The sequence below is a fragment of the Chiloscyllium plagiosum genome, unplaced genomic scaffold, assembly GCF_037043375.1.
Source record: "Chiloscyllium plagiosum isolate Xiang-an unplaced genomic scaffold, Cpla_swu_hap1 HiC_scaffold_3, whole genome shotgun sequence".
NCBI classification, from domain to species: Eukaryota; Metazoa; Chordata; class Chondrichthyes; order Orectolobiformes; family Hemiscylliidae; genus Chiloscyllium; species Chiloscyllium plagiosum.
In genome coordinates, this window is record NW_028270141.1 from 140934847 (window position 1) to 140949192 (window position 14346).

General features: G+C 43.3%; 1 protein-coding gene across 2 annotated transcripts in view; it reads left to right on the forward strand.

Annotated features, from left to right (window-relative positions):
- Positions 1-3854, forward strand: part of traf3ip2a (TRAF3 interacting protein 2a) — an 82169-nt gene extending 78315 nt beyond the window's left edge. For both annotated transcript variants that reach the window (XM_043675383.2, XM_087983915.1), the window contains exon 9: positions 1227-3854. In XM_043675383.2, coding sequence (XP_043531318.2) covers positions 1227-1373 — 147 coding nt within the window. In that variant the 3' untranslated portion in view covers positions 1374-3854. The remainder of the gene's footprint in view (positions 1-1226) is intronic.
- The last annotated feature ends 10492 nt before the right edge of the window (positions 3855-14346 follow it).

The window sequence follows — 14346 nt, forward strand, 5'->3', positions numbered from 1 at the left end:
CTCTCGCACACTCACTCACACACACTCTTGCACACTCACTCACACACACTCTCTCTCACACACTTACACACACACTCTCGCACACGCACACACTTACACACACTCTCGCACACTCACACTCACACACACACACTCTCTCCCACACACACACACACTCTCGCACACTCACACTCACACACTTACACACACACTCTCGCACACTCACACGCACACACTCACACACACTCTCGCACACTCACACTCACACACACACTCTCTCTCACACACTTACACACACACTCTCGCACACACACACACACACTCTCTCCCACACACACACACACTCTCGCACACTCACACTCACACACTTACACACACACTCTCGCACACTCACACGCACACACTTACACACACTCTCTCACACACTTACACACACACTCTCGCACACGCACACACTTACACACACTCACACACACACTCTCTCACACACTCACTCACATACACACTCACTCACATACACACTCACTCACATACACACTCACATACACACACACTCACACACATACTCACACAAACACATACTCACACACATACACACACACACTCACATACACACACACACTCACATACACACACTCACTCACATACACACACTCACTCACATACACACACATACTCACACACATACTCACATACACACACATACTCACACAAATACTCACATACACACACACTCACATACACACACACTCACATACACACACACTCACATACACACACACGCACTCACATACTTTCTCTCACACACACACACTTACACACACTTTCTCTCACACACACACATGCTCACACACACTCACACACTCTCTCTCACACACACACACACACTCACACTCTCTCTCACACACACACACACTCTCACACACACACTCTCACACACACACTCTCACACACACACGCATACACACACACTGTCACACTCACTCTCACACACACACTCACACACACACACACTCTCACACACACACACACTCTCACACACACACACTCTCACACACACTCTCACACACACACTCTCACACACACACTCTCACACACACACACAGTCAGTACAATACCCGAGGTTTTTAGTTTTTAGTCCATTGTCATTTGGAACAAAGTAAATGAATACTATGCACTTCACTGTCTTGTTTTCCATCATTCTATGTTTGCCACGTACTGACTGTAAACCTTTCCTTTCATTCCAGGCTCATGTACCCAAATGGCTGCAGAACACACACATTTACAATTGGCCGAGAGATCAGAAGCGAATCCTCCTCCGATTGCTGAGGGAAGAGGAGTATGTTGCTCCACCAGTTGGACCATTACCCACCATTCATACTGTCCCACTTTAAGCCTCTGACCTTGTTCCTGTTCATTTAGCTTACAATGGCTGCTCCTGCCTCAGTGCAAACACTTGGATGAGAGGGGCCTGACTGTATGGAGTTATTGTGGTTTATTTGAATCATGCCAAGCTGGCTCAGTGCTGCAGGCAATGATTTCTCTCTTGATATATAATGGGGTGGCTTCAGATGTTAATTGGCTGTTTAATCTACTAAAGAGTTGCTCTGCATCAAGGTACTAACGCTGGAACCAGACATGACCCACGGGTATTTGCAAAACACTTCTATGTTCAAGGCAACAGGATTTCAGCAACATTTAATCATTCAATACATATTCAGAGAGTAGTACATTCAAATCCAATTCAAGCTGTTTCAATTTTGCTCAAAGGGAGATCGTGTGTTAACGAGGACGATGTGCAATAGATGTTGTATAATACTTAGTTGATGGCAAATACATGTCCATGTACTCCTTGGAAAAACGGATATTAACAGTGGGACAACATTTTGTGTTTCTGTTGGTCTCCCAAGGAAATGCCTCCCAGGTGATTTTTTTTAAAAAATAAAATGTCTCTTGGGTTGTCTCTGAAGTAATGATGAGTGTTGGATCAACTCCCATACTGTTGTTGGTGGTGGGTCCACCACAGCAGGAGGAACACCGGCCTATCTGTTTGTTTTCACATTGGCCACAAGCACCAGGAGAACACTCAGGTAGACCATGCCCTGATCTCTTTGGCCACATCAATAAGTTTCTGATTGGTAGCAACCTCACTGTTGCTTTCTGCAAAAGAGTGCAATTCATTGGTTTTATTTCTTCCATCCAATTTCCGGAGTCAGAAAGCTTTCAACTTTGGAGCGTGTCAAAGCTGGACTTGTAGGGGAGGTGAGGCCTTATGGGATTATCGCTGAACTATTAATCCAGAGACCCAGGTAATGTCCTGGCAACCCAGGTTCAAGTCCTGTCAAGGCAGATGGTGGAATTTACGTTCAATAACAATCTGGAATTAAGAGTGTAAAATATAGATGGTTGGATAAACCCCATTTGGTTCACTGATGACCTTTAGGGAAGAAAACTGTTATCCTTACCTGGTCTGTGTCTCCAGACTTGCAGCAATGTAGCTGACTCTGATCTACCCTCTGGGATGGCTAATAAATGCAACCTACCCAGTAAAGCCCTCATTCCATGAATGAAAACAAGAAAAAGAAACTCTAATCCTATCCTTACCCTAAGGTAGGTACATCCTTAAGTAGGGAAACTAAAACTCCGAGGTAAAAACAATGACTGCAGATGCTGGAAACCAGATTCTGGATCAGTGGTGCTGGAAGAGCACAGCAGTTCAGGCAGCATCCGACTGCTGTGCTCTTCCAGCGCCACTGATCGAGAACTAAAACTCCAGGCATGTTCTTAACAAATTCCTTTATAATCGCAGCAAGGATCTCCTTACACCTATACTCCCATCTACATGCAATAAAGGTTAACCTGGCTTTCTAATTTCTTAGTTTATCCAATATGCTGGCTTTTTGATTCATGTTAGATTCCATCTATCACTTCCCCACTCCCTTCACCTGGCTTTGCTCCTTTGTTTTTGTCTCATCTCCTGTCTGGCTTTGTATTGGCTGGAAAATTAGGTGAGTTAGATTAGATAAGAGCAAGCGTAATTTCTTCAGCTCATTGATGTGGATCATAGAGTAATCAACGATTGAGGAGCAATGACAACAGATTTCCCAGTGTTTCTCCAAGGCCGGGGGAACCGTACACCCTTGGCAAATTTCAGAAAATGGGGATGGAGGTACACAGGATAATATCAAAAAAATTGAAGCAAAATTCACATAGTTAATATTTTCAAATCTTTGGGATGGGTGGTTCCTTGGTGTGGCACAAATGGAAATATTCCTTTCCTCGTTCTGTAATCTCTAAGCAAAACACAGTGATGCATCAACCATGTTAACAAACTGTCACAATTATTGGTTGAAGACACTACTCTCATGAATAAACAGTTAGTAAACTTAGAGAATTTGTTTTCAACTGTCATAATGATGTAAATTGCATGCATGACATGATGTCGCTTCTGAACCTTTCCTCTCCGAACTTCTGTAAACAAAACATTATTGTGAACGTGCTTTTAAAGGGTGGGTGGGGGGCTTGGCGAGACAGTGACGTCTCCAGCAGAGAAAAAGAAAACTACAGACACCTAAGTCCCCACAGCACTATTATGTGTATAGGAATGTTATCCTCAGTTACTCGTGGAATTTTACTTGCTTCCCACTCTCCTATCATTTAATTGTAACAATTTATTACTTTTGTATCAAGCATTCATTATCTGATGTAAAATATATTTTTAGTTGAGATGAAAATGTTCCTGTTTTGTGGTCTACACGGAAGTTTACACAGATTTTGCAACCAACTGGGGTCAGCTTGGGTCAGCTTCTACAATGGTAATTTTGAAAAGATTTTTAAAGTAAATAAAAATTAAAATAAAATTTGTTTAAAATATAAACTGATTTTGCCTGGTGTCAAAAGGCCAATAACTGCATTCAAAAAGTTGTCAGTTGACTCTGGAGGCTTGGCTGCACATCAAAAGCAGTGAACTTTTACATACATCATTTCTTATTTTCTCACCATATATCCAAGATTCAACATACTGCCACACTGACCTCAAAAAGGACATGTATTTTCAACCTTCAGCCTCTTTTTAATGACACAAATATTAGAGTGGAATAAAGCTTTCTCTCTGAAGAATGCAAAGTTCATTTGAACCCAAAGGCACAGCTGATCCATATGGGTGGCATGGTGGCTCAGTGGTTAGCACTGCTGCCTCACAGCACCAGGGTCCTGGGTTCAGTTCCAGCCTTGGGTGACTGTCTTTGTGGAGTTTCCCTGTGTCTGTGTGGGTTTCCTCCCACAGTCCAAAGATGTACAGGTCAGGTGAATTGGCTGAGCTAAATCGCCCATAGTGTTAGGTGCAGTAGTCAGGGCTCAATGTAGGGAATGGGTCTGGGTGGGTTACTCTTTGGAGGGTTGGTGTGGACTTGTTTCCATACTATAGGGAATCTAATCTAAATGAGCCCTGGTCACACACTGGAATTTCATTGTTGTGTTGGAGATCAAAATTCAAGTGGGCCTGACATCTCAATTGGCGTGTAGAATGTCTGTTGGCCATAACTAATACGCCATGATCCCAGTGATTGTGACACATCCTTGTAATAAAACCTGTCCTCGGGTGACACAGTATTCAGCTCAGTGTGAAAACTGACGATTCAGTGAAACTGATACACAGTATAGAAACATATAGATTGACTTTCTGTTAAGATACTTGGGTCATGCTCACCTATTTGAGGTTGGTGTTTATGATAGGATACAGCTCTGCCAAGCCTAGCAATCCACTGTAACCTTTCGGATGAGTGTGGCCTAATCTGGGAATTGAGTGCCACCAAGTTAGAGGTCAGTAAAACAATAGGTTCTCTTCAACCACCTCCACCATGCCCAACAATGCCCCTTACATGCCATATGAAACTATAGCCACAAATGGCCCCACGCTTGAGGAAAGTTAACTCAGGAGAGTGATTACTTCTTTCCATGGTGAAGGGGTTACCTGTTTCATTTACCAATGGGACAGAGCCCCATCCAAATCCTTTATTACAACGGAGCTGAGGAGAAGCAGCAGCTCGTGGTGCAACACTATCGATCTCACTGACCACTGAGGCCAGTGTTCTGTTCTGCAAAGTCAGAAGAGCAACTTGTCTAGCATTCTGACAGAGCCTGTCACCAGCTGAGATTTTAAATCATTTCAATGTCACTTTTTTTTTTAAACTTTGGGACTGATTTTGTACGTTTTTGAATCACTGGACAAGGGAAGAAGGGAGTTCCCCACCTTATAAAAAGCCAAACATTATGAAAACAAAAGGTGATAACATCTACTGACGTCAGGAAGTTCTGAAGTCCAAAATCTCAAAAAAAAAATCCCCCAATGCAGTGAAATAAATCATAAAGCAATTTTTGTGTTGAGGGTCTCTGCCAATTGGTGTTCAAATGTCCTTGAGGTTGTCGATTTTAATTTGAAGATATATTTATTAGATGTTAATTACAAACAATCTCAAGCATCAATTGTCAAGCATTACCTGACTTCTGTAAATAAATATTGCATGGGTTTTGTCACCAGATTTCTATGTAATATGGTGGCGACTTGAGTTCAAATCCCACAATGGCAGATGGAGAGATGGAGGAATTTAAATTTTAAAAAAAGAGGGGTGGCATGGTGGCTCAGTGGCTAGCACTGCTGCCTCATAGCACCAGGGTCCCAGGTTCAATTCCAGCCTCAGGCAACTGTCTGTGTGGAGTTTGCATATTCTCCCAGTGTCTACATCAGTTTCCTCCCACAGTGCAAAGACGTGCAGGTTAGGTGAATTGGCCATGCTAAATTGCCCATAGTATTAGGTGCATTAGTCAGAGGGAAATGGGTCTGGGTGGGTTACTCTTCTGAGGGTCGGTGTGGACTGGTTGGACCGAAGGGCCTGTTTCTGCACTGCAGGGAATCTAATCTAAATTAATGAATCCAGCCTAAATGCAACCATGTCAGAAAAACATGTTCAGTTCCCCCTTCCTTTACAGAAGATCTCTCACTCTTACCTGGTCTGACCTCTATGTGAATTGACACACACACCAACGTGGTTAATTCTTAACTGCTCCCTGAAAGTTAACCACTCAATTGAATAAAAGCTACTAAAAAGCTATAAATAAGAAAGGAAACTGGACAAAGTACATGTTACAATGCAAATTCAGCCTTGTCAATATTACTAAATCCTCCTTACCAACAGCTGGGAACTAGTGCCAATATTGGGAGGGCTAACTCACAGCTATTCAAATAACAGCCTAATGTTGTAACACTCATGGAATGATACCTTACAGACAATGTCCCAGACACTCCTATCACCATCCCTGGATATGTCTGTTCCACTGGCAGGACAGACCCAGCAGAGGTGACGGCACAGTGAGATACAGTTGGGAGGGAGCTGCACTGGGGCTACTCAACATTGAATAATGAAGCATCATCACATCAACCATGAGCAAGGAAAGCTCCTGCTGATTACCACGTACCACCCACACCCCCTCACCCCCTAGCAGATGAATTAGTGCTCCACCATGTTGCGTACCACTTAAGTGGAAGCACTGAAGGTGGAGAAGGTGCTAAATATACTCTATTCAATGTCGACCACCAAGAGTGGCTCAGCAGCAGCAATACTGATTGAGCTGGTCTGGTCCTAAAGGAGCTGTTTACATGTGTTGCCAATTGGTTCTCAACTAACTGAGCAAATTTGAACTGGAGGCAAGTTATTGTCACACAGACACAGAGAGAGAGAGAGAGAAAGTCACAGAAATATGTGCAGTTGTTCTCAGCAGAAGCTGCCTGTTCTCTGCAGTTAAAAAAACTCAATTCATACTTGAAAAAACGGTTTGCTTGCCTACAGCAATTGTTGTGAGCTATGACTTTTAAACCATAAATCAGAGACATTTTCAAAGTGAATCAGTCACTTTGTATTTCTTACAAACAAATGGGAGGTTTGTGTGTGTGTGTGTGTTTATGTTTGCATAGGTGTGTGTGGGTGTGTGTCTCTGTGTGTGCATGTCATGCGTGTCTATGTTTATGTCTGTATCTGTGCTTGTGTGTGTGTGTATGTGTTTGTGCATATATGTTTGTGCTTGTGTCTATACATGTGTTTGCATGTGCACATGTATGTGAGTGCATGTGTGAATGTGTGTCTGTGTGATGCATGTGTGTGTATAGATGTGTGTGTTTGAGATTTAGACTCCATTGTACCCAAGTACAGGAATACAGTGAAACGTGTCTAATGGCACCACACATGGCACTGTCTAAGGTACAAAGGTACCTAGGTGAAACTTGGTAAAAGAGAGAAGCAAAGTTAAAAAGTTAACATTACAGACCTTCATAGAATAAGTAGAAAAATAAAGAAATAAGGTAATCATTAATGTTAAAGTTCTTCTTAATAGAAACTAGAAAAATAAAGGAATGAAGTTAAAAGTTGAATAGTCTTTCTTGAGTGCTTAGCCATGTTGAGGCCCCGTTCACCTCCACTTCACTCACTCTCTGGGAGATTTCAGCTGGCTAGTCTTGCCGCTGCTGCACATACTGCCACAGGCCACCAAGAGGCTGCCATGCTGGGTCGAGAGACCTCTGCAGCCCACCGAAAGATTCCTGTGCCAAGCCCGGAGGTCACCACCCTGGGTCCACGCTAAGGCGAGAAGAAAGAAAAAAAAGAAATGAAGCACAAAGAGAGAAGTGAAAGAGAAATAAAAGAAAAAGGAAGGAATGGAGTGGACCAGCTCTGGCTGAAGCTCTGCCTCCATCTTCATCTCCATCTTTGTGTCTGGGCGTGTTTATATGTTTGTATGCACAGAATTGTGTGTATGTTTGTCTGTGAGATGCTCTGTGTGTGTGTTTTGGGTGTGTGAGGGGAATAGAATTTTTAGTTTCTGGTTGAAATAACTCCACAGAGGCTGATACCTCATCACCAAGTCACCTTTTATTTACACTTGACATTGATCCAGCTCCCTCAGAACCAGCTCTCAGAGTGAACAGCACCCTGATACTCCTGTCAGCCAGGGATCCCTGATCGGACCAGATTAACAGCCCCAATCAGGGAACTCATTTTCTATGCAGTCCATCTGTTTGATCTTATTATAATCACTACATCCCTCTCCCTCTCAGTCCAAGGACGTGGGCTCTTTTTCTGTAGTTCCTCCTATACCGAGTCCAGGGTTTACCCTGCCATTCCCATGAATGTTGGGGAGCTGCTGACTGTAATTTTTGTCCTTGTTGGCACTATGGATACTGCCCCAACAACATGGCTATGTTTGCATCCAGTCCTGGCTACCAAACATAACGTCTTACCAACATCTATGTTTTGGAAACCCCTGGATGACCCTGGTGGAGTTTAGCCAATATCTGGTCATGACCTTTGCTTGGAACATTCACTCTTGTTCCCCATAATAATATGCTACCCTCTGCTGTGATCTAGTCTCTCAAGGTCCAAAAAGGTCTGAATTCTCGTTGTGATGGTCCTTTGGTTTCCCTGATCACCACCAGCTGTTTCAGTTTTGCCAGGATGAGATCATTCTGCATCCAAAGTCTGATATTGTCAGCTGTGACTGAAAGTGTGTCGAGAACATTTAAAACCATTATGGACTCTTCCATTGGTGGCGTGACTGTCAGTGTGAAGCAGGTCAAGCATCCACTTTGCTACTTGGCCTCCAGGGCAGTGTTCCAACCCATAATTATACACAATTTGTATTAAAGCCCACACTGAATTCAACCCGAAACTATGGGGGGCACTGCCTTGTCCTCTTTAAGTAAGCTTTGTAGAGTTTGTGGTCTATAGTTATTACAAATTTATATTTATAAGGATATTGGTGGGACTTCCATATGACAGCCAAACCTTCCTTCTCTATCTGGGGGATAGCCAAAGTCCTGGGTGCATATGGCTTTTGGATGTTCCTCTCCAGTGCACCACCTGTGAGCTAACAATACGCTGATGTCATATGGGGAGGCATTGCATGTCAATACCAGATCTCTGTTGGGATCATACTGTGCCAACACCTTCGAGGATGACAGCTGTTTCTCCACATCTTCACTTGACTACACAACTATTTCCAAGGCTGACCCTTTTCCAAGAGTTGATGCAAAGGTGCCAGGGTGGAGGCTAGGTTATCGATGAACTTCCAATAATAATTCTTGGGTTCGATTCCAGCCTCAGGTGACTGTCTGTGTGGAGTTTGCACATTTGCACCATATTTCGTCCCACATTCCAAAGATGTGCAGGTTCAGTGAATTGAGATGGAAATGTGTTGCTGGAGAAGCGCAGCAGGTCAGGCAGCATCCTGTTCCCTAGATGCTGCCTGACCTGCTGCGCTTCTCCAGCAACACATTTCCATCTCTGATCTCCAGCATCTGCAGACCTCATTTTCTCTTCAGTGAATTGGCCATGCTAAATTGCCTGTAGAGTTCAGGGATGCGTAGGTTAAGTAAATGTCATGAGAAATGTCATAGGGTAGGGGAATGGATCTGGGGGTCGGTGTGAACTTGTTGGGTCAAATGGCCTGTTTCCATACTGTAGGAATTCTATGAATTAACCAGCCCAAAGAAAGCCTAAATCTGATACAGTCATGGGAGCCAGGGGCATCCCCACTTTACCTTCCAATGGTGTAACCCTTTTCTGAGATTGTCGACTCAGAAAATCACTCGGGTGCCTGGAACACACATTTTTCCCTTCTAAGGCATACACCTGTCTGAGAAAAACATCTCAGGACCAATTCCAAGTTCTCTAAGTGTTCCTTATTGGTCTTCCCTATTATTAGGACATCATCTAGATAAATGGCGACCTGGGGTAGTCCTTGTAAAATATTCTCCACCGTCCACTGAAACATTGCACAAGCTGATGATAGCCCAAGTGGCAGTCTTGTATATTGGTACAAAGCATTGTGGGTATTGATTGTAGCATACTTCTGGGACTCCTCATCTACCCGCAATTGCAATTACACATGGCTCATGTCCAGCTTCACGAAGGACAGCATCCCTGCCAGGTTTATGTATAAATCCTCAATGCAAGGAATTGGGTATTTATCCACCTGCAGTTTACCGTTTGTGTAAAATCCCCGATTGGGTCTCAGTCAGTCTGACCGGTGCTAGACTGGACTGGCTTGACAACTCCTTCACTTTCCAGCCTCCTGACTTCTGCCTCTACTTTTGAAGATAAGGCAAATGGCACTGGGCAGGCCTTGTAGAATCATGGAATTGCTTCCTGGTCAACACATAAGGTGGCCTTGACTCCTTTGACAGGTTCTGGACATTCCTGATAAACCTTTGGGTTTTGAAAGGACTTCACTCAGGTAGCCATTTTCTAATCAAACAATTTTGAGCCAATCTTGGTGAATTTTTCTCAACTAATTTCACCCCATCAGGCTTGGGTCTGACTCTTTTGCGACAATCAATGGTAACTGAACCAGCTGCTTCTCAAAGAGACTGGAGCCGACGTTATACCTTAATCTGTAAAGGTTCCCTGGTACAGGTTTTCAGTCTAGCCGAGGTCTTGCACAAATTTAAGAGTTGGAGTCCAGAGCAAATTATAAATGACAGGTTCTGTGATCACTGAAACAGATGTGCCAATATCAACCTCCATAGAACCAGGTGTTCAACCACCTGATGAAGGAGCAGCGCTCCGAAAGCCAGTGCTTCCAATTAAACCTGTTGGATTATAACCTGGTGCTGTGTGATTTTTAACTTTCTACACCCCAGTCCAACACCGGCATCTCCAAATCCATTAGAACCAGGTGACCATTTGACCAGACTTTTATTTTGATTGGTTCTGATTTGGATGTTGCTAAGCAGTTTATCTGTTCCAAACCAGGGGTTGCACTCTCCTGATATGAGTTCTCTTGCTCAATTTAGGTTGAGTGAGACTCCTCTGCTGTCTCATGTTCACGTACCAGCAGCAACCACAATGGCTTGCCAACCCAGAAACAGAAGAAAATTTTAATTATTTGGCTGACCTAGAGTCCCTCTGTTCAGGATATGTCCCAAGTGAGGCGATGCAATGGCGTTTACTTAAGAAGTGTTCTCCAAGCTTAGTCAGACTGGTGAAGGAGTCTACTTCCTTCAGAACACCCTGGACCACATATGCTCCACTTACTGCATTTTCCACTGATAAAACCAATTGTAGAGTCATAGAGTCAGAGAATCATACAACACGGAAGCAGACCCTTTGGTCCAAACAGTCCATGCTGATCATAATCCCAAACTAAACTAATCCTATCTGCCTTCGCTTGGCCCATATCCCTCTTATTCATGAACTTATCCAAATGCTTTTAGAATGCTGTAACTGTATACACATCACCCTTTGTGACATAGTCATAGATCCTTCAGTCCAGACTGTCCATGATGACCAGATCTTCTAAATTAATCTAGTCCCATTTGCCAGCACTTGGCCCATACCTCTCCAAACCCTTCTTGTTCATAGACCCATCCAGATGCCTTTTAAATGTTGTATTGGACTAACCTCCACCACTTCCTCTGGCAGCTCATTCCATACATGTACTACCCTGTGTGTGAAAATGTAGTCCCTCAGGTCCCTTTTAAATCTTTCCCCTCTCACCTTAAGCCAATGCCCTCTAGTTATAGATTCCCCGACCCCAGGGAAAAGACCTTGATTATTCATCCTATCCATGTCCCTCATGATTTTATAAACCTCTAAAAGGTCACCTCTCAGCCTCCGACATTCCAGGGAAAATAGCCTCAGCCTATTCAGCCTTTCCCTATGGCTCTCTGGAAGTTCATTCCACACACGAACCACTCTCTGTGTAAAAACGTTGCTCATCATGTCTTTTTAAAATCTTTCTCCTCTCACCTTAAAAATATCCGCCCTGGTCTTGAAATCCCCCACCCTAGGGAAAAGAACCTACCATTCACCTTCCCTATGTCGCTCATGATATTATAGACCACAATAAGGTCACCCCTCAACCTCCTATGCTCTGGTGAAACACGTCTCAGTCTATCTTCAAACTCAAACCCTTCACTCAGCAACATCTGGTAAATCTTTTCTGAATCGTCTCCACCTTAATAATATCCTGTTAACTGGACACTGTACTCCAGTAGAGGTCTCACCAATGTCCTATGCAATCTCAACATTATGTCTCAACTCCTATTCTCAAAGGTCTGAGCAACGAATGTAAGCTTCCTAAATGCCTTCTTAACTACCCTGTCTACATGTAACACCAATTTCAAAGAATTATGTAACAGAATCCCCAGGTCCCTTTGTATAAGTGCCTATTTGAAGTCCAGTTGGGCTCTAGGTAATAGGCACTTTTGCATGGTTACATTATTAATCACACATGCCAAATGGTCTCTTAAAATCTTATTAAGGATTAAACCAAAGTCACATGCCTCTGCTAGTCGTCTTAACCTAGTCAAAAATCCTATTCCAAATTTCCCTGGTTCTCTAAATACCAAGTACAACTGAAAGCATCTCAGAATTAGAGGAGGCTTACAGAGCCTAATATTCCTTAAATAAATCCATCAATTTTTTAAAGGTTTTTGTATCTGGGGGTGCCTCAGGGAAAGATCAGCTCCTAATAATCAAAAAAGCTACAGGTCCACAAGCTGTCAGGAGAATTACTCGGTACTTTACATCTGCCCCAATGTCATTTGCCTTGAAAAAAATAATCAATTCTTTCCACATACTGGGCCCAGTGTCTGAATGATTCAAGCTTCCCAAATAATGGCACTGTGCTAGAAATGCTTTCCCCAATTCAAAGACCACTGTTGCGAGTGAATTTCTTCAGGAGCCTGCTTTTCTCACGTCACCACTAAGATAACTCCACAGAGGTTGGTATCCCATCACCAAGTTACTACTTACTTACACATGGAGAGTCCTTCACACTGACTTCCTCAGGGTCAGCTCTGGGAGTGAGCTGACCTTCTGACACTCCTGTTTATATCTGTCAACCAGGGCTGCCTGATTAACAGCCCCAATCAGGGAACTTATATTCTATGTTGTCCACCTGGCTAACCTCATTATAATTACTACAGTAGTGTTATATGCCAGTGGTATCGATCTGCTCTCTTGTAATTATAGTGAAATTACTTATAATAAACAATAATGATTTTTATGTAAATAAAACCTGGTTCATGTCATCTATCAACTTTGGTTTGAAAGTCATGTTAATTGAGGTCATGTGTCTACCTTAAACAAAAATCTTTAACATTTGGTATGACTCCAGGAATGGCAGGTCTCAATTTACAATGCACTACCCCAGTGGGTGATAACACTTACCAATATCTGATACTAAATTTGTCTTTTTTTCCTCTCTTGTTCCACCTGATCCACTCAACTCCTTGATTACAGGTTTGGTTCAAAATTGGACAAAAACGTTTGAACTCTGGGGGCAAATGAGAATGACTGCCCTTGAGCTCAAGGCAGCATTTGGCTGAATGTGGCACCAAGGACTCCTAATAAAACTGTTGTAAATGGGAAACAAACACAGAAAATGCCAGAAAAAACTCATGGAGTCTGGCAGCATCTGAGAGAGAAACAGAGTTCATGCTTTGAGTTCAATATGACCTCACTTCAGAACTCAAGGTAGAGTCAGGAATCAGAGGCAGAATGGGAGAAACAGGAGAAACCTCACTATTTTTTGATGTCATACACAGCAGAAAAGGTGAGTTTTGGTTGGTGGAAGTCAGTCCTCTCAGTTCCAGGACAACTCTGCAGGAGTTCCGCAGGATAAGTGTCCTAAGCCCAACCATCATCAGTTGCTTCATCAATGACCTTTCCTCCATCATAACTATAGAACTAGGAATGTTTGCCAATGATTACACAATATTCAATACTAGTTGTAATGCTTCAGATATAGGGGCAGCACGGTGGCTCAGTGGTTAGTACTGCTGCCTCACAGTACCAGAGACCCAGGTTCAAGCCCAGCCTCAGGTGACTGTCTGTATAGAGTTTGCACATTCTCCTCGTGTCTGCGTGGGTTTCCTCCCATAGTCCAACAAGGTGTAGGTTAGGTGAATTGGCCATGTTAAATTGCCCATGGTGTTCAGGGATGTGTAGGTTAGGTGCATCAGTCAGGGGAATGGGTCTGGGTGGGATGCTCTTTGGAAGGTTGGTGTGGATTTGTTGGGCCAAATGGCATGTTTCTGTGCTATAGCAACGTACCAGGAGTCCCACGGCTCTACCTTCCAAACCTCATGCCCTACCATTTCAAAGAACGAGGAGAGTAAGTATATGCGAACACCACCACTTGCAAGCTTCCAACCTCTCACCATCCTAGTTAGAAGTATATCGCCACTCCTTCAGCATCAGGGGGTCAAATTCCTTAAACTCCCTCCCTAACAGCACTCTGGGTGTATTTACATTACTTGTGATTCATGATGCCAGCTCACTGCTTTCTCAAGGGTAATTAGGAAAGGGACAATAA